This window comes from Electrona antarctica (genome assembly GCF_951216825.1).
Source record: "Electrona antarctica genome assembly, chromosome: 22".
Lineage (NCBI taxonomy): Eukaryota > Metazoa > Chordata > Actinopteri > Myctophiformes > Myctophidae > Electrona > Electrona antarctica.
The window spans coordinates 25,149,695-25,171,632 of NC_136805.1; the positions used below are offsets into that span (position 1 = coordinate 25,149,695).

The 21,938-nt window shown below is 41.3% G+C and overlaps 1 protein-coding gene across 4 annotated transcripts; it reads left to right on the forward strand.

The window, feature by feature from the left end:
- Positions 1-942: 942 nt before the first annotated feature.
- LOC306915757 (transcription factor A, mitochondrial-like) lies at positions 943-13,612 on the forward strand. 4 transcript variants are annotated; one of them, XR_013788877.1, is made up of 10 exons: positions 943-1,254; positions 4,715-4,851; positions 5,041-5,111; positions 5,537-5,695; positions 6,503-6,598; positions 8,268-8,324; positions 8,414-8,633; positions 9,638-9,733; positions 11,393-11,449; positions 11,541-11,624. XR_013788877.1 is itself a non-coding variant. In XM_079493356.1 (10 exons), exons 1-10 carry the CDS (start codon positions 1,169-1,171, stop codon positions 11,766-11,768), a joined length of 1,095 nt encoding a protein of 364 aa, XP_079349482.1. In that variant the 5' UTR covers positions 943-1,168; the 3' UTR covers positions 11,769-13,612. The 4 variants fall into 4 exon arrangements, 3 of the variants coding, with proteins under 3 accessions (XP_079349482.1, XP_079349483.1, XP_079349484.1); XM_079493356.1 differs by having other exon boundaries at positions 8,414-8,521; positions 11,541-13,612; XM_079493357.1 differs by having other exon boundaries at positions 4,718-4,851; positions 8,414-8,521; positions 11,541-13,612.
- Positions 13,613-21,938: the final 8,326 nt, after the last annotated feature.

The window sequence follows — 21,938 nt, forward strand, 5'->3', positions numbered from 1 at the left end:
CAGTTGCCGCATGTTTTTTAAAGCTTGTTCCAAAGGAGTTCACTTTTGTTTAAGCTTCCAGAGAACTCCCAAACAAGTACAACATTTGATACATTGGTTTATAAGCCAAAGTAGGAATAACCTATTTGAAAAAGGTCTTCCTGTATACCAACATTATGATTTGCTTTGTTGTGATGTACTACATTACACAAATAGTTATGTCTTTAAAGTTTGATAAAGTTTGATTTAGGTTTAACAGACACAGCATACCTTGAGGGGATGTGAAGGTTATTGTTGCCGTCCCATAAAACAACCACATGGTTCTTTTTTTTTTAATCTTATGTTAACCTTTGATGTATTGTATACTGTATAGTTTGGATCTTGGACGTTTTCAGGTGAGTCTTGGTGGCTGCAAGGAGCAAGTGTTGTAGTTTGGAGGTCCAGAGCTTCGTTTACTTGAATTAGTTTTCTTCCTATTAATTTCTTTCTCTGTCATTACATTTAGTTTCAAATAAAAAATCCACCGGGTTGGAAAAAGTGGCACTCCAACCTGGACGATTGTTTTATTTGAATACTTTGTTAAGCTGACTATCCACAGTCAAACAAAACTTGATATGATATATCAAGTTTGTGTTTATTTTATATTTGATCTAATTCATGCAAATTATAAGATATAGGCCTACTCATTCAAACACCCAACAAAATAAAAACACCATATAATGGTAAAAAGAAAATGTGTGTCACTCAAAACCATAGACTATAAAAAAAAGAACTAGTGGTAAAAGTGCAAACAAAACTACCGGGTATCCATGAAAAGAAATCAAATGCATAAAAAAATGTTCATCGTTCACAACACATTCTCACACATGTCATAATTTTACCTCGCGTCAGTGTCAGCAGCACAGAATCTGTGGCGAATCTGCCGCTGCGAAACACAGACTACATAAACAGGATACACTTGACCTTCTCCCACAATGCACCTGGTGGAGAATAGTAGGCGCCTTCTGCTCAGCTCCATTCATGATCCATCCATGTTCTGCAGCCTGCTGCTAGCTGCACGTTGCAGAGGAGTAGAGGCGGCCTGGATTAAGTCACCTGCAAAAACAGCAACTTTTGAACTTGCCTGGGACAGCAAAACCGTCCATTCGTTATACAGAAGAGCGACCTAATCTCAGTCCTCCATGCAGACATGGCTCCCTTTAGCCTAATGACTGCTGGCGTTAGCCTCCTGGCTAAGTCCTTCAATGTGTTCTCCTGCACCAGCATTCTTGCAAGGTAATTGTTGCTGTAAAAGTAGCCAAAACAACCAGGCAGATACCACCTATCTGTCTGATTACTATAAAACAAATAGTGTAACGTCTAACGAAGAGCGCAATGTGGTTTTGATTGATTATTTATTTTCGTGTCCTGCACACAATGTACCCAACCCTCATGGGTTTGATTGATTGATTGAAAATTGTATTAACAGTTTGCAGAATTACAGTACATTTCAAGCACAAACTCAATACAAAGGCTGTTAACTGTGAGTGGACGACCCAATTAAGCATTACACTTGTTTACAACAGGGTCCACCATGTTCAATTCATCAAAACATTTAGAGACGTACAAATAGACACTTCTATATAGACAAAGAACAGTACAGGAATTCATCATAATTGAGGTAAAAAGGGAAAAGAAACATATACAGTGAGGGGAAAAAGGGGGGGGCGGTGGGGGGATTCAGATTTTACGGGGGCCAGTTTCGAATTGCAGCCATCCGTAGGTGCCCTTTGAGAGCGGTTTTGAAGGAGTCAAGGGATTCGCATGTCTTAATGACTGTTGGTAGGGCGTTCCACATTTTGGTGGCATAGGAGCGAAAAGAATTTAGTCCCTTGTTTGTGCCGAATCTGGGTTGAACATGATTCGTTGCACTCCCTCTGGTGTTGTGGGTGTGGACTTCGTTAACATTAAGGAAGTATCTACACAGGTACATGGGTATCTTGGTGGAGTATCGAATCTTGTGGACCAGACCCATTGCAAGATGCTGTACTCTGTCGCCGACCCTAAGCCATGCCAGTCTGTCAAAGTGGGCAGGGGTGAGGTGGGTTCGGGGGGTGAGGCCAAGTAGGAGCCTGACCAGTTTGTTTTGGGAGGTCTGGAGCCTAGTTTTAAGGGCCTTTGAGGTGCTGTGGTACCAGGAGGTGCATGCATAGTCAAAGAAGCCTTGTACAAGGGCTCCTGTTAAGGTCTTCAAGGTGTTTTTGTCGACCAGTGAGGAGATCCTGTAAAGGAATCTTGTTCTTTGGTTGACTTTTTTGATTACGTTGGTGGCCATTTTATCACCGGAAAGATTAGCCTCCAGGATGGAACCTAGGTAGGTAATTTCATCTTTACGTGTGATAACATTGTCACCCACTCTAACCAAGAAGCCATTTGCCTTGCTGAGATTACTATTAGATCCAAAGAGAATGGATTCAGTTTTTCCCACGTGTAAAGATAGTTTGTTATCAGCGAGCCAGGTGCAGATTCTACCGAGTTCAGAGCTGAGGGCATTTTCAACCTGCAGTTTGTCCCTGTCCGAGACCAGCAGTGCCGAGTCATCTGCGAACAGGAACAAGTTGCAGTCACAAGCTGAAGTCATGTCGTTAACATATATTAGGAACAGTAGAGGCCCTAGTATGCTTCCTTGTGGAACGCCACAGCTCACTGGGAGGGGGGGACAGTGTTCCGTTCACTTCCACCATCTGTGCTCTCCCCTCCAGGTAGGATTGCATCCAGCTCACTGATGTGCTATCGAAACCAATTGCTTTTAGCTTGTTAACCAGTATGGTTCACTGTGTCAAAAGCCTTTTGGAGGTCCAGCATGACCATGCCGCAGTATTTGCCAGCGTCCACCTCTTGTTTGATGTGGTCGCTCAAATAGAGAAGGCATGTGTCAGTGGAGTGGGATGTTCTGAAGCCAGATTGGAACTCGTACAATAATTTATTAGTGGCAAGATACTTTTCAACCTGTTCATAGACTATTTTTTCCATCACTTTCGAGATGGAGCTTAGAATAGAAATAGGGCGGTAGTTGCCGGGGTCTAATTTACTCCCTTTCTTGTGCAGGGGGGTTACTTTGGCCAGTTTGAAATCTAGGGGGACCTGTCCCTGTTTGATGGAGAGGTTTACTATGTGGGTGATGATTGGAGCTATAGAGACCCTCACAATTGCATTTACAGCATGTTTACATTACATAATTCATGCATTTACAGCATGTTTACATTACATAATTCATCAACATGTGGTCGTTTGCTTAGTCAATTAAAAGGGATATACAAAGGTAAACATTTACACTGAGTAATATTACTTGTCTTTTATGGTAGTGGTTCAGTAATTGTATGTGGTTAAATATAGCTAACATTACCGTCTTGGCTTATATGGTGTTAAGTATGCAATTGTCTTATTATGGCACATAATGATGGTTTCGTCCTGATATGTTATGTGTTTTCAGACATTTAGGCCAGTAGTTTTCAACCTTTTTCACATCAAGGCCCATTATTTATTCAGCATTTGAGCCACGGACCACCATTTGATGAGATTTTGTTAGACCCAAGACTAAAGAATATTTTGTTATTGAATAAAATTTTGTCCATTTCCATGTAGCCGCAATTTGCTCATTGCAACACTAGATATTTTTTTAGATCTAGAGTTGCATTGACAATTGACAGCTCATTGATCAAATTGAAATATCCGATCTGCTTGTGTTAAACGACATTAAACTCACCAACATTGCAGCTGTAGGGCAAACTTGAATTATCCTATTTCAATCTGCAAAGCGTTTGTTTCATGGAAATCCACCGTAGACATGAGCAACTTTCTGTCAAGAAATTCTGTGCAGGTGATTATTTTAAGTGTTGGGGTTTGGAAGCGCTCGTCAAAGTCACTGTACGGCCCTGCATACCACCCGTTTAGAATTTGGACATACTGCAGTTATAGCAGCAGCGCTACCCGTTACCAAAAACAAGTGCTTCCAAACTCCAACACTTAGAAGAAAATATCATGGCACGGAATTGGGGACCACCTGGAACCCCCTCAAGGACCACTGGTGGTCCCCGGACCACTGGTTGAGAAGCACTGATTTAGGCCCACTAATGTTACTTTTGTCGTTGCCTCGAATCTGATCAATACTTGCTGTCGTAAAACACCAATAAGTGTAATAGGCCTACAAATATTCTTTTGCAATATTAGGCTGAATAAGTGTCAAGGTGTGATTTGTGGGAGAAATATTGAGACAGCTTTGGAGGCCCACCTCTGAACACTTAAAACAATTGGACATCTCCAATATATATATACAGGGTATATGTATAATGCAAGGAGACATCCTAGCCCCCTTCCTCTTTGTCATCGTCCTGGACTACGGGCTCATTAAGGCCATCAGTGGACGAGAGCAGGATCTTGGCCTCACTCTTACACCAAGGAGGTCAAGAAGACACCCTGCAGTAGTCCTAACAGACCTAGACTACGTGGATGACATCAGCCTGCTCTGAGGACGACTTGGAGAGATATGAAAAATAACAGTTTTTACTTGAGCCCTGTGTTTTAATGATGGGGGTGTATCATTTCAGTAAAACAAAACATATGTTTATTACATATTTACATACTTAGCATATTTAGCTAACTTAAGTTTAAGTTTAATAAATACACAATATTACACGTACTGTTACACCATTATTGAATATGTATGTGTTGTGTGTTCTTTGTTTGCATGTGCCAGAAGTACCAGGATTCTCCCAGCAACATATTTCAGTCTGAGTACTTCGACTTCGAATGATGGCCGACCAAAAGCACCAATTAATTCTTTCTTTAGATATGTAAGAGAACAAAAGCCATTCGTAGTTAGACAAAACCCAGGTAGGCAAAATACAAATTGCATACAGTTGAGATCATTCAATTTCTAATGTTCATTGGCATTTTCTGTACTACTGTACTATTACTGTACTGCTACTATTTGAATTGAGTCGTTCATGCTGGTGTAGTTCATAGTGTTTTACAATTGGTAAAAAATAAATGTATTGAATATTGAATCGTGATTTCCTTCAGCAATGAAACTCATGGAGGTCGCCAGAAAGATTGGTCAACAATGGAACACACTGAGTCCAGAAGAGAAACGGGTAATTGCTCACTCTAAATTCTTTGTTCTAACCGTCTGCTTCATTTAGAATTACAAGCTTTGTCTGAGCAACTCAGGGAGCGTAAACCTCTATCTTTGATAGCATTAGAAGTTTAGATGAGTCTTTGCTGAGTGACAATGAGCCATGCGGGATCAGTGGTTGTCTTTTATGTACTGTATGTTTTATTTATAAAGTTAGGATAAATTATCTACATCTCCTAATTTGAACCGTATTTTATACATCTTTGTACCATGAATCACTATTTTGCATTTTTTTTAAAACATGTACAAAATAGGGACGCTAGGTTGAAAGTAGTTATAGATGGCTGGGGGACAATTAGGCTATATTGGGTTTAAGTGATTAAATGATTGTCTTTTGAGTTTTCATAAGGCTGTGTAAACATTCCATCTCTCTTCTCTATGTAGCCATTTGAGGTGGCGGCTTTGCGCGACAGGGAGCAATTTAAAAAGGACCTTGAGCAGTACCAGGCCCGGCTCACCCCAGCCCAGATCGAACAGATCGAACAGAAGGCAGAGGAGAGGAGACAGATGTTGGCTAAGCGGAATGCTAAGCGCAAGAAGATGGTAAGGGATGAACAACTGGATAGATGAAAAGTGGAAGACGGAGGGATTGGTGTATGGAATAAGGGTGGGGAATGGAGGCTGAAACGGGAGGAAGTCTATCCATGTAGTCTGATTTAACCTCTAGCCCATTTCGGGACCCTTGTTTAGCTTTTCTGTATTTGGGGAGATGGCAGGGGATATGACCCAATAGGACAAAAAAGGGACCGATACAGTACCGGGACATCTCTAGTGTAAACACAAACTTTGTCCTAAAACAAACATTAAATGCCATTGATAATGAATGGCCAGTTTTACATCATTGTCCCAACACAAACATTAAATGCCATTGATAATGATTGGCCAGTTTTGAGTGTTTGTCCCAACACAAACATTAAATGCCATTGATAATGAATGGCCAGTTTTCAGTGTTTGTGTAAAGGTGAGGACGCAAATTCTAATTGGCCGGAATGAGATGATGTATGATGATCAGAGCGCCCCTCACTTCACACAGGTGTGATTTAAAAATATATATATTGTTGTAGACTAGGGAACCAAGTATAGGGGAGCCCAGTCAAGGAGGTATATTTAAATTGTTAAAGAGTAATTTATTCCGGATTAGCGGTCCAGACACATTAGCTGGTAATCCAGCATGACAGTGTGTCACGGGTTCGAGTCCCGATCCCGACAAACTTTGCTGTGTGTCTTCCTGGCCATCTCTTTCCCGTTTCCTGTCTACCTACTGTACTTCTATCAATAAAGACAAAAAAGCCCCCAAAAATATCTTTAAAAAAAGCTTCCCCTCTCTATTCTCTCCTTTGTCCCTATTAGGAATTGACCAGTCTGGGGAAGCCCAAAGGCCGACGCAGTTCATACAACATCTTCATGTCAGAGCACTTTGACAAGGCTAGAGGACACGGCATGGCGGTCAGTACACAACTGCACCATCTCTAATACCACTGTAACATTCGACTCATCTTCCCTTTGTTCTCTTGCTTTCTCTGTCTGCCCCCTCAGGAATCTGCAGTAAAAATATATATTTTTAATTGGATATTTTAAATTCTGTGATTGTGAACCATAATGTTCTGCAATATTGTGCAACCACTACGTGTCTGAGCTAAGCTGTCTGTGTCTATTTCTGTTTTGTCTTTGTCAAAAAATGTAAAAATCAATAAATATATTATTGAGGGGCACGGTGGCACAGTCTGTAGTGCTGTCGCCTCAACGCTAGAAGGTCCTGGGTTCGATTCCCGCTGGGAACGCTGTGGGTGCTGGGGGCGTGTTCTCTCCTCTGCGTCATCAGTGCCCATACCCGAGGCGGGGTTGGCGAAAGGGCCTTTCTGTGTAGAGTTTGCATGTTCTCCATGTGTCCCCTAGGGTAGGTATCAATCAATCAATCAGCCTTTATTTATATAGCACATTATAACACAACCAGGGTTGACCAAAGTGCTTCACTACAAAATAAATTAAAGCAAAATACAAATGCATCAAGCAGAGCATAGAAAAACATATAACATATAGCATATAAAATCAAATAACATTGAAAGCCAAGGAAAAACGGTGCGTTTTGAGTGGGGACTTAAAATGGCAATGGTTTGAGCAGCTCTAATATGGGGGGGAGGTTGTTCCACAGCAAAGGCACGGTCACCTTTTGTTCTGAGGGTTCGGGTTGTTGGCACAGTCAGCAGTGACTGGTCAGCCGACCTCAGGGCTCTGGAGGGGTTGTGACGCTGTATGAGTTGGGTCATATAGGGGGGCCAGGCCGTTGAGAGATTTAAAAGAGAATAGGAGGATTTTAAAATCAATTCTCTGTTTAATGGGGATCCAGTGGAGTGAGGTTAAAACAGGTGTGATGTGGTCAAACTTTTTGGTACCAGTGAGGAGGCGGGCAGCAGCATTTTGGACTAATTGTAGTCGTCTGAGGGAGGATTGGGGGATACCATAGTATAGTGCATTACAGTAATCTAGCCTTGAGATGATGAATGAATGGATGACTGTTTCAAATTGTTTAGTTGGAGGAAGGGTTTGATCTTGGCGAGTAAAGTGTCGGCGAGTCGAAAATAACGCTAAGATTTTTTGCATTAGTATGGATGTTGGATGTAAGGGGGCCGAGGTTGTTAACGGGTGGGATTTCGTTTTTAATGTCATTGAGAATGTAGGAAATTTGCGGCCATCCAGGTTTTTATGTCATCTATGCAGTTAATTAAGGGGTCAGATGAATTATTGGTGGCGTCGTCAGCATAACAGTAGAAGGAGAAGGTACCCTCACAAAAACATGCAGTAATCCTGGTCTCTAAACTACCTCCCCCTGGTCAGCCGGGGCGCCTGATGGAGGGGAAAGGAACTGGCCGGAATAACGTGTTCCTTCCACGTGCTATGTCCGGCCGGGGAAACTCTCCCCTGTCAGGTGAAAAGAAGAAGCTTGGACTCCTCATGCATAGAAGGAAGCACGAGGATGGTTGGCAGAGGAAGTGTAGCGCCCAGGATTACAGATTAGATAATTGACAATGGGTGAAAAAATGGGTTGCAAAATCGTGGGATAAAAAAACAGTTAACAGTTAAAGATAATAATGATGCTTTTGTTGCTGTCTTTCAGGCAAAGATGAAGTCAATGAGCGACGACTGGAAAAGATTGTTGACTTATCAAAAACAGGTTAGACTATACGTATCTAATGCAAACTCACTAAACTCTTTTTTTTGTTCAGCCTTCAAATCATCTTCTCGCTTCCCTTCATGTCTTAGGTGTACATTCAGCTAGCAGAGGATGATTATGTTCGTTACAAGAACGAGATGAGATCATGGGAGAACCGCGAAAAAACCATCACCGACAGGAAAAGGGCTGCAAAAAAGGTTACTGCGGCAGAAAGTGCGGCAGAAAGACGGCTTTGGCTTTCTGCCAAAGTGACGGCTAAGTCTAAATCTACAGCATCCAAGAAGTCGTCAAAGTCAAAAACTACAGGAGGTGCAACAGGGACCATTCGGAGAACAAAATAAACATAAGATCTACTGAATAGAGAAGAATTATAGCTTATTTATTCTTTGGCGAGTGACACCGAAGTCCAACAACAAAGAATAAATGAAGCTTTTGACATCTCAACTGGAAAGAAATGTTCAGATTCTGTCAGAGCCATGCCACTGTTGTCGCGTATATATGACGTGTTGTGTTTACTGTTTGTGGAACTTTGATTGGTAGGTAGGTAGCTGCCTGGCATGTGCAAGAGGTCATGAAGACCACTGGAGGTCGCACTTTCATAACATATAAAGGCAGGGTTGGGGGAAGAAAATAGAAATGAGAGAAAATGAGATATGTTTTTGATTGATCGAATACTTTATTACACATGAGATGAAGAATAACAATCACAAAAAAACATCAACACGGTATGTACTGTGTGCCGTGTGGGGGAAAGTAGGGGTGATCACCTGTTTAAGGGAGAAGTGATCATGTCCTCTCTCCGAGTCCCTTGGGCCTTCTGAAAGCCACTTGGGTGGCAGTGCTGTAGAAGGAGAATTTATTTAACCATATTTGTTTTGAAAGTGGGTGGTACCAGATTGTTGTTCTCATTCACTTTTTTGGGGTAGTTAGGTATGTGCGTACTGAGCAGCCTGGCGGGGCCAGACTCATAGCGAGGATTCACTGACGCTTCCTCCCGCATATGCGGAATTAAGAAAGAATTAATTGGTGCTTTTGGTCGGCCATCATTCGAAGTCTAAGTACTCAGACTCTTCCCCAAACTGAAATATGTTGCTGGGAGAATCCTGGTACTTCTGGCACATGCAAACAAAGAACACACAACACATACATATTCAATAATGGTGTAACAGTACGTGTAATATTGTGTATTTATTAAACTTAAACTTAAGTTAGCTAAATATGCTAAGTATGTAAATATGTAATAAACATATGTTTTGTTTTACTGAAATGAAAAAAAAGCTTCCTCTCTCTATTCTCTCCTTTGTCCCTATTAGGAATTGACCAGTCTGGGGAAGCCCAAACGCCAACGCAGTTCATTCAACATCTTCATGTCAGAGCACTTTGACAAGGCTAGAGGACACGACGTGGTGGTCAGTACACAACTGCACCATCTCTAATACCACTGTAACATTCGACTCATCTTCCCTTTGTTCTCTTGCTTTCTCTGTCTGCCCCCTCAGGAATCTGCAGTAAAAATATATATTTTTAATTGGATATTTTAAATTCTGTGATTGTGAACCATAATGTTCTGCAATATTGTGCAACCACTACGTGTCTGAGCTAAGCTGTCTGTGTCTATTTCTGTTTTGTCTTTGTCAAAAAATTTAAAAATCAATAAATATATTATTGAGGGGCACGGTGGCACAGTCGGTAGTGCTGTCGCCTCAACGCTAGAAGGTCCTGGGTTCGATTCCCGCTGGGAACGCTGTGGGTGCTGGGGGCGTGTTCTCTCCTCTGCGTCATCAGTGCCCATACCCGAGGCAGGGTTGGCGAAAGGGCCTTTCTGTGTAGAGTTTGCATGTTCTCCATGTGTCCCCTAGGGTAGGTATCAATCAATCAATCAGCCTTTATTTATATAGCACATTATAACACAACCAGGGTTGACCAAAGTGCTTCACTACAAAATAAATTAAAGCAAAATACAAATACATCAAGCAGAGCATAGAAAAACATATAACATATAGCATATAAAATCAAATAACATTGAAAGCCAAGGAAAAACGGTGCGTTTTGAGTGGGGACTTAAAATGGCAATGGTTTGAGCAGCTCTAATATGGGGGGAGGTTGTTCCACAGCAAAGGCACGGTCACCTTTTGTTCTGAGGGTTCGGGTTGTTGGCACAGTCAGCAGTGACTGGTCAGCCGACCTCAGGGCTCTGGAGGGGTTGTGACGCTGTATGAGTTGGGTCATATAGGGGGGCCAGGCCGTTGAGAGATTTAAAAGAGAATAGGAGGATTTTAAAATCAATTCTCTGTTTAATGGGGATCCAGTGGAGTGAGGTTAAAACAGGTGTGATGTGGTCAAACTTTTTGGTACCAGTGAGGAGGCGGGCAGCAGCATTTTGGACTAATTGTAGTCGTCTGAGGGAGGATTGGGGCATACCATAGTATAGTGCATTACAGTAATCTAGCCTTGAGATGATGGATGACTGTTTCAAATTGTTTAGTTGGAGGAAGGGTTTGATCTTGGCAAGTAAAGTGTCGGCGAGTCGAAAATAACGCTAAGATTTTTTGCATTAGTATGGATGTTGGATGTAAGGGGGCCGAGGTTGTTAACGGGTGGGATTTCGTTTTTAATGTCATTGAGATGTAGGAAATTTGCGGCCATCCAGGTTTTTATGTCATCTATGCAGTTAATTAAGGGGTCAGATGAATTATTGGTGGCGTCGTCAGCATAACAGTAGAAGGAGAAGGTACCCTCACAAAAACATGCAGTAATCCTGGTCTCTAAACTACCTCCCCCTGGTCAGCCGGGGCGACTGATGGAGGGGAAAGGAACTGGCCGGAATAACGTGTTCCTTCCACGTGCTATGTCCGGCCGGGGAAACTCTCCCCTGTCAGGTGAAAAGAAGAAGCTTGGACTCCTCATGCATAGAAGGAAGCACGAGGATGGTTGGCAGAGGAAGTGTAGCGCCCAGGATTACAGATTAGATAATTGACAATGGGTGAAAAAATGGGTTGCAAAATCGTGGGATAAAAAAACAGTTAACAGTTAAAGATAATAATGATGCTTTTGTTGCTGTCTTTCAGGCAAAGATGAAGTCAATGAACGACGACTGGAAAAGATTGTTGACTTATCAAAAACAGGTTAGACTATACGTATCTAATGCAAACTCACTAAACTCTTTTTTTTTTTTTCAGCCTTCAAATCATCTTCTCGCTTCCCTTCATGTCTTAGGTGTACATTCAGCTAGCAGAGGATGATGATGTTCGTTACAAGAACGAGATGAGATCATGGGAGAACCACATGGTGGAGATTGGACGAGTCGACCTCCTCCGCGAAAAAACCATCACCGACAGGGAAAGGGCTGCAAAAAAGGTTACTGCAGCAGAAAGTGCGGCAGAAAGACGGCTTTGGCTTTCTGACAAAGTAACGGTTAAGTCTAAATCTACAGCATCCAAGTAGTCGTCAAAGTCAAAAACTACAGGAGGTGCAACAGGGACCATTCGGAGAACAAAATAAACATAAGATCTACTGAATAGAGAAGAATTATAGCTTATTTATTCTTTGGCGAGTGACACCGAAGTCCAACAACAGAATAAATGAAGCTTTTGACATCTCAACTGGAAAGAAATGTTCAGATTCTGTCAGAGCCATGCCACTGTTGTCGCGTATATATGACGTGTTGTGTTTACTGTTTGTGGAACTTTGATTGGTAGGTAGGTAGCTGCCTGGCATGTGCAAGAGGTCATGAAGACCACTGGAGGTCGCACTTTCATAACATATAAAGGCAGGGTTGGGGGAAGAAAATAGAAATGAGCGAAAATGACGATATGTTTTTGATTGATCGAATACTTTATTACACATGAGATGAAGAATAACAATCACAAAAAAACATCAACACTTGATGTACTGTGTGCCGTGTGGGGGAAAGTAGGGGTGATCACCTGTTTAAGGGAGAAGTGATCATGTCCTCTCTCCGAGTCCCTTGGGCCTTCTGAAAGCCACTTGGGTGGCAGTGCTGTAGAAGGAGAATTTATTTACCCATATTTGTTTTGATAGTGGGTGGTACAAGATTGTTGTTCTCATTCACTTTTTTGGGGTAGTTAGGTATGTGGGTACTGAGCAGCCTGGCGGGGCCAGACTCATAGCGAGGATTCACTGACGCTTCCTCCCGCATATGCGGGAGGAAGAAGCAGCTTGGACTCCTCATGCATCGAAGGAAACATGAGGACAGTCCGTTGCTCCCCCCAGGTTGGCAGAGGGAGTGTCGTGCCCATGATTACAGTAGACAATTGACATGGTGAGAAAAATGGGTTACAAAAATTATGGTGTGTGTGCAATCTGAGAATATCGGCAAATATCGACAAATAAAGGAGAAACGGCGCCCTTTCATTTGAATTTGAGAATCAACAGTCTGTCTTAAGAGACTAGTGTGTGTGTGTGTGTGTGTGTGTGTGTGTGTGTGTGTGTGTGTGTGATTGAAAGGGGGTGCATGCCACAGTTTGAGGACTTAAAGAGCCCGCCCCTCACTCACTCCCAGGGGTGCCACCGTGCCGCAGAATACTTTGATTAATATGGAATTCATTCATCAATATCCCTTCAGGTTATCCAATGAGTGAGCCATTTGATTGCATTTACCGCTATTTTGTTTTCTTCGAAACACACTTTTAGTTTCTACTCCTACAAATTGTATCCAAAACTCACAAGTTTGTAAACATTCTCTGAAGTCATGTGATCAAGATTTTGACGGCTATGATTGATTTCCAAAAATTGCCTGGAAACCAGACAAGCCTGCCAGTGCAAAAAAAAAGAAGCCCCTGGTATAGCCAGACTAGATCAGAACGGCCAGATCTAAATGACCTCCCACTGTATGTTTACATTATGACAACGGTGCTATCCATGGTGCTGACGCTGTCCATGGTTCTGAAACGGTGAGTGTCACGAATGCAATAATCACGGAACATACCGTATGTAGAGGTTTATAGAAATGTCCATGCTCCGTTTTTGAGAGGTGCCTCCGCTCCATTACGGAGCTACTGTATGTGTGTCCGTATGTCTGTCCCTGTGTCTGTCCCTGTTATGTATGTATGTCCAAGCACAGAAAGCTGCACCACCTAAAGTGGCCAGTAGAGTACAGCACAGAGTAAAGTGGCAGTACAGTAGAGAGCACAGTGCACTACAATACAGTATATAGACCACAGTACAGTAACTATAACAATAAATGTATAATTGCACCGCTCACTTCAGACAGGTGTGATTTTTATTTTCTCTATTCATTATTTGTTTGTCTGCTTAGATATATTTGCTTCTTTTGTTATGTCGTCTATGTAATATTGTCTGTATGTATATTGAACCTGTAAAACCAATGAATAAATAATATTTTTCTTTTTACTCAAACTGACCTTTGATCCCTGAGAGGAAATTCGTGTTTCATAGCATTACAGTAGCATGCTTTTTGTTAGTAGCATTACTTTTCAAGAGAGTCAAGAGAGTCATGATCACAGGGGTAACGTGACATTGTAATTGGCTGACAATATTAGTGGGATGGGCCTATGTAAGCGACTGCGGCAACCACACTTTGCAATTTTTCAAAATTGCGACTTTTCTAGTTCATGCAGTTATACCGTTTCCTCTGTGATTGCAAATTAATTGCATCAGCCAACTTTTTTTCCCCCTCTAACCTATGTTTTTGAGAATTACAGGAACACCCAATACTCCTATACAGTTTTACAAGATGCTGGAAGGACCCTTCACTGTGTTTTAGTGACATGTATTTGTAAAATTCAAACAGGAAGGGTGTTACAGTGTTTCAGTACCTAAACTTTCTGATGAATTGAAAATGGAGGACCCTGATGTAAACAAGTATTTTTCTGGTTTTATACTCATAGCAGTTTTTGTATTGACCTGTACTTTTGTTGAAATGTACGGTACCCATTCTATATACTGTGAATAAAAAAATCAATGAACTAAATTCCTGGTGGCCTTCGATGGCAGAGGCGGTTAAAACACACCCCAGCGTCTTATTGATTCCATCCCAGCAGGGGGATAGTCTGTGTGGCTCCCTTACACAGTCAGCTTTCTCCAGCAATCTGTCAAAGTACAGAGAAAAAGAAAGAAAGTCAGGAGGAGTGGGCCTTCTAGTAAAAAAGAATGAAAAAAGCTAATCACTGAATCATTTAGCACTTTTACAATCTGGAGAAGTCAGCCTATAAAAGTGTCATCACTCATCACTGTGTTGACAAACTGTTGAGTAATTCACTTTTAAATAGCACCATCATTTTCCCTCCCTTGTGCTGGCAGAGATTTTGTGAGGGTACAGTAGGTTCCTTTGTTAAAGGGACATACTGTGGATTGGAAGGAAACCTATCTACGTGTCCATCACATATAACCTACACTCACAGTGACATATCTCTGTGAAATCTCTTTGTCAATTCAATAAACTCAAATTGTCTACCGTGTTTTTATTGTGCATTTATTATGTATGTTAGTGAAAGGGATATAATTCATTTGATATGAAATACAATAACTTGTTATTGTCCGAATGCCTGATACAATATGTTTTTCTTTCTAAGGTGTATTTAATATTTTGTTTTTATTTCAGATAAATAATTGTAGAGAGACAGGATACAAAGGGCAGAGAGAGTAGAGTCATGGCAGACAACACAGAGGTCAGAATCTAACTCGGGTCCTCCTTACACTCACTAGGAGCATGGTCTGGGCACTCTGGCTGAGCCATCAGGCACCCCCAATAGACTCACTAGGAGCATGGTCTGGGCACTCTGGCTGAGCCATCAGGCACCCCCAATAGACTCACTAGGAGCATGGTCTGGGCACTCTGGCTGAGCCATCAGGCACCCCCAATAGACTCACTAGGAGCATGGTCTGGGCACTCTGGCTGAGCCATCAGGCACCCCCAATAGACGATCTGCATGCATAAAGTGAGAGGGAAATCGAGAGGCAAAGTGAGTGTCAAAGTGAGTAGTTTAATGCAATCAGATTGCATTAAACTTTTCTGCTTGGATGTATGGGTGTCAAGGCCGGAAAGTTGTTTTTTGTCACTCAGTAGGCGTTCCTGCATAACGTCTGGGCATGATGATGATGATGATGTCACACACATACCCTATATACAATTAATGTTGACAGAGAAAATTCATCACTGTCGGTTTTGGCCTTTGTCTGTGTTCCTTCAATTAACATGATGCATTTGAGTGATATGAATTCATTCAGAGGAGTCATATTGCATTCTGACTGGGTATGATTGAACAAAGTTTGATCTGCTATTTCCGCAAAACTTTAGCCAAATGTTTGTCTATTTCTGCAAAATGTTTGTGTATTTTCTCCTACTATGATATGCCCACAATTAGGATGCTAGGGTTCATGATGTCAGGGTTGACGTCACGACTACGTAGTCGTTACGTCATTTCCTCCTTTTATAAGGCCTCATGCCAGAATTATTCTTTGACGGATTAAAGTTTACAATTGAGTTTGTGTAAGATTATAAACCGAACCTTAAACCTAAGTTTACCTTTTAACTTAAACCCAAAACCCCATCTACTCGGCAAGCCTTCATGCTTTATAAAGTAAAATGCAATTTCTAACTATGTATAATCCATCCATCCATCCATCTTCAACAGCTTATCCGTAGTCGGGTCGCGGGGGCAACAGCTCCACCAGAGTGCTCCAGACTTCCCTCTCCAGAGCAACATTAGTGACTTCCTCCTGGGGGATTCCGAGACGTTCCAAGGCCAGTGAGTCGATGTGTTGCCCCGGGGTCTCCTCCAGTGGGACGTGCGTCGAGGACCTCCCTAGGGAGACGCCCGAGAGGCATCCTAACTTGATGCCCGAACCACCTAAGCTGGCTCCTTTCCAGGCGAAGGAGCAGCGGTTCTACTCCGAGTCTCTTTCGTGTGACTGAACTTCTCACCCTATCTCTAAGAGAGATGCCAGCCACACGTTGAAGAAAACTAATTTCGGCCGCTTGTATTCGTATTTGTATTGTATTATACTATGTATAATATTGTAGCTATTGAATCTCACAAATACTCAAATATATTTTATAATAAAAATAATAATACATAAAGCAATTTAAGTGGCTTATAACACTGTATAATTACAATTTTAAGCACTCTTAACTCATAACATAAACATAAAAACATAACATACAGCCTATTATAATGACTTCCCCTTTCATAATACTTCATAATTACTGGTCACTCACAGACTTTTCTTTTTGACCAGGATCATAGTTCATTCATTATAATTACTGCAATGCTGGGAAACCACCACAAAAGCATTGCTCACAAGCTTGTGAGCGCAGGTTTCAAGGTTTGTACACGGCTGTGCCCTCTACACCTGGCTGTCCCCCGAACACAGGCCAATAAACACATATAAAAGGGATTAATACAATATTAGAAACAATACACAAAAAGTGAAATTTTTTTTAAATAAAAACAAATTACAGTAGGGTCAGTGTTCTGAGTGATTAAGGATTGTTGATGTCAGTCGCATGTGTAAGGGTAGCTTATTGATGTTGATTGCAACGATCACATATAGGATTTTTAGATTTTACTTTGGACCAGTGGAGGCGATGTGTAACCTTAAACTGAATAATAATATGCCTTAGACAGATTGAAGATGAGTGTATCCTATCCAGCGCTTCCTTCCAAACATCATCAGAAATGTGTGTCCCTAACTCTCCCTCCCATTGATTCTTTAATGAGGTAAGTGGTTCCAGGTCAAATTAGTTCAATAAAGAGTAAACTGACCCAATCACCCCTTTAGAGTGTGGGTTGAGCTTTTGGATGGAGTCTAAAAGGGAGTCTGGTGGTTGTGATGGGAAATCTGAAATAGATGATGTTACAAAATTACGAAGCTGCAAAAATCGGAAAAAAGTGAGAGTGGGGTATATCAAATTTCATATCATATCATTTTTCAGTCCAAATGTTGAATTCTCCATCTATAATAAGAGGGTTTGAAACTATGATTTCTTGCTGTCAGTAAGTCAGAAGGTTATAAATATCCCTCTAACATAGAGCGGGGAAAAAAATCTGTGTCCATACGCTTAATCTTGCATGGCTGGTGGGTTCCTATAGCGTTATGATGTATTAGCATTATAGCGTGATAAGTCACTAGAAGTGGTCATTGGGTTATTAAAAAAAGTCACTTAGTGATTTATAATCACACTATAATGCATTATAACAGTGATTACAGTACATTTTAACATTATTATAATGTATTAATTATTAACTATGGCAATTATAATACACTACGATCCATGAGTGTCAGGCCATTTTGAAATATAAACAATATTACAATACTTGACTAATTATACAGTGTTATAAGCAGATTGTAATAATTATAATTAGTATGTTGTATAAGTATGTTTATTTTTATTCTATTTATTTATTTTTTATTTTTTATTCAGCACAGTATAAAAACAATACAATAAACATACAAATATAAAAAGGGAAAGTGCTAGGCTGATGCAAAAAGCCCAAGGGGCTTATATGAGGCCTCTACCTATGTAAGACACAATGAAACATTGTACAAGAAATATAGAATTTCCAGAATACATTATGCAAATGTAGCATTACGCGGAAGCGGGGATTGAACCAGGGGCTCCCACTCGCCAGACCAACACGCAACCTACCGTGCCAATATGGCTGAGCCCGATTGGTAGGGCTGTTGCGGGCTGGGTCTTGGCTGGGGGCTACAATCACCCCCCCAGTCTTTGAAGCGCGTCCTCGCGCTTCTCACTTCACACCGCGGACCACGGATCCTGCCGACTACGCCAGATTGTAGCATTACGCGGAAGCGGGGATTGGACCCGGGGCTCCCACTCGCCAGACCAACGCGCAACCTACCGTGCCAATAGGGCTGAGCCCGATTGGCAGGGCTGTTGCGGGCTAGGTCTTGGCTGGGGGCTACACAAACAAAAAACAAGTAACAAAACAAAAAGTAACAACAACATGATTAGAATATTGGTTATCTACCATAAGACATGATTTGAGAAGAAGAGATAAAACAAAAATATATAATTAAGTGATCTGGTCAATTAAACAATACTTTGAAAATAAAGATTGGTATGTATTTAAATTAAAAATTGGTAAAATATTGAGTTGTTTCAAAAGAGGGCAGAATGAGCAGACCAATCACTGTATGTGGCAATCCTGCAGAATCTTTTTTGCAACATATGGAGTTTGTGAAGATGTGTATTATAAGTAGCTCCCCAAATGATATTGCAATATATAAGATATGGATACATTAAACTATAATAAAGAGTTGGGAGACAATTATGATTAACCAGACATCGGAATTTGCCAATAAGGCCAATAGATTTTTATATTTTCTTACAGACATGGCTAATGTGTTTTTTCCAGCTTAGTCTTTCATGGATAATTACACCAAGGAAGGGTGTTGATGTAACCTGAGTGATTGAGTGAGCTCCTATAGACAGACAGGTGTTAGATTTACAATATTCTTTATTTTTTGATATTTTGTATAATGCATTATACAATTATAGACACAGGATGTCTCTAATACCACAACATCCTCACAACACACTTTTCCCTGCATCCTTCCATCCAACCCTCTCTTCGTCCATCTTCTCCCTGTTTGGTCAGACAGATATGCCTGTGCAGTGTGCTTCCACAAAGCTTTTACGCTCAGGCCTCAGGCTATCAGAGCTTTGAATGATGACCCATGTGCCAGGTCATCTAGCCACTCACTAACAAAGCACATATTGTCAGTGGTGGAAAAAGTATACTCACATTCTTTACTTAAGTAAGTATCAAAACTGCAATATTGAAATACATTCTGAGATGTAGTGGAGTAAAAATTGTAAATACTGAAGAAAGTAAAAAATATATATACATCAAAATTGTACTTAAGTACAGTACTTGAGTACAGTGGCGGCCTTATATATGTTTCAATCGTTTCAATTGAAACGGGCCTCGAGCCTCCAGGGGCCTCCAAAAACAAAAAAAACATGTATTCGGCCTCATCCTGTACGTCCACTTACCACTAGTTGGTATCAGCTAATAATCACTGTCATGTCACGTTGACCTGTTTTGTTTGTTTGTAATTGTTCCCACTTCCCAGTGTGTGCACTCACTGCACTAGCAGCGCTGATAATTGCGATTACATCATTGTATAGCATATGCTGCCTCCCAGTTATACCTTACAGTAATTTCAAGACAAAGTAAAATTGTTTAATCAAGCTGCTTTTGTGTATTTTTCTACTTGGCTGTGCTGTATGCTGTTCATGCTTTGAAGTCCGATAATACACACTGAAAAGAGTGCAATTTGAGGGACATTTTTAACGCACTGATGCACATTTCTTCTAGGCCGAAGAATAAATCCCATCGTTTTCATATTGGCCTGTTATAGCCCCAACAGCACTTTTGCAAAACGCATTTTTGGAACAAAATGCCTCAAATCATGACTTTGAATGTCGAATTGCCCCCAGGGCAGGAGGCCACGATAACCTATGGCCTGGTGGAGACCATAACCACTTAAGACCTTTTTTATGCATCACACAATGGTGTCACAAAATAATCACAACGGGTTTGCATAAGAACACGTTCTGCAGTCTCTCTTACACCATGAACATTACAGTAATGGCACTCACAAGTCACATACGTTAAAAGGGATGCACACGCAGATTAGACACAGCAACGGACCGACATGCAGAAACAACGGTCGGACATGCGGTCGAACATGCGTTGCTCCCGTGTTTGCGGATAGGGTTAGGTTAGGGATTGAGGTAGGCTGTCGGTCTAATGACAGTCGGAAGTTAAAATACTGTACACAGCAATCCCACACACAGACTATTCTATTCTCTCTCTCTCTCTCTCTCTCTCTCTCTCTCTAACAGCATTAGCTCCCGTCTCTCTCCCTGTCTTTACAAAGAGAGCAGAAAGAGCACAAATGTCCCTGAGGCCATGTCACTAATTAACTGCTGCATGTTCCAAAGGGTCTTAGCATCAGCAGGGCTAAAGTCCTTGTCTGTATACATCTGACAGGGTCTGGCCACCAAGTACCCATGCAGCAGTCACATAGCATTTTTATTCATGTGTGCTGGGAAAAGCACGGATCTCCAACAAATAAAAGTATTCTATGGGGGTAACATAAGAACATAGGCGAAATGCCTTGTATTCTCCGTCCGGAGAATTTACGTCATACTGTATGTAGACGAGCATTTTTTATATTTTAAAGAGGGGCGGATAGTAAGTTGTAATATAGTCTGAACTGTGTTGTAATAATGTAACCGCAACAACAGTCTACTTCTCCCATTGTCACTGAGATGCCTTCTGTCGGGGCGATTTGTTTCATCTTCAGTGTTCCACCTATTCACATGCAATGAGTCCTGGAATAGGGGTCTGGTTAGAAATTACTAAATCTTTTGTTATATTTGAATGCTATTCTTGTTCTAAAATAATAGTTGAGAGATAGGCTAAGGACCATGGTTTATGTTTATGTTTTGTACTAAATCATACAGTATACAGACACCGTGAATGTAAAGAAAAATAACACGTATTAGATAAGTTAAGAGTACAGCTGTATCTCAACTGGTACTTCAACAATGATCTGAACCAATTATAAATGGTTCATGGTAGTTTTTGATATCAGTGGTTAAGATACTCATCCCCCAGGGCCATACTTCTGCTGGCCTTGGAACTGCTAGTTCGTTCTCAGTTTTCTGCTGTCTCACTCAATTATGGCTTATGAAAAACACAGTTATTCAACATAACTGACTTCCAGTACAATTGGGTTGATTACATCGCATTCTCAAACCTCTGTACCGTTGCTTTGCTCCAATTAAACAAGCTGCCCAAAGGGCAGTTTGTGCCATACCAGCACAAGTCAATTAACTGATCACATGCAAGTTATGACACACCATCGTTCACTTTATGCTATCATCATATCTGATCTATTATATGCATTGATTCCATAACATCACCGTCAAACCTGAGTGTCAAATTTGGATTGTACAGTGTCTGTGTGGTGTGCGTGCATGCGTGCGTGCGTTTGTGCGTGCGTGCATGCACAAGTTAGGTTCAAGGGCCCCGTTATACTTGAAAATCTGTAAGCTCAAAATTAACACGCACAACGCATTGTGAGCTTGTAGATCTGCTATTTTTGGTGCATGACACCGCCGTATAACTAAGCGTAAACCAAGCCAGTTATCCCAATGCTCTTTCACGGTATAATGCTCATTTTCTGTCATAACACACATGGATATCCTTTCTCATCATTCGCTGGAGAATGGATAAAATCCTCCAAAGCATCATTAGTGTATTGCATAACAGACCACCCCCCCCCCACACACACACACACACACACACACACACACACACACACACACACACACACACACACACACACACACACACACACACACACACACACACACACACACACACGCACACACTCACACAAACGCAGAGTTTATCCATCCCAAGGTTAGAATCAACGACATGCTTATGTAATGTCTGGTCAATAGTTTGCACAGTTAGCCCTGTGCTGCCTCCTGCCTTAAATTATGACTGCATTCACATTGCATACACACACCTTTTTATTATAACACGAATATAGACAGAAGGGTTATTTCCCACTTAAATTGAGCTGGCC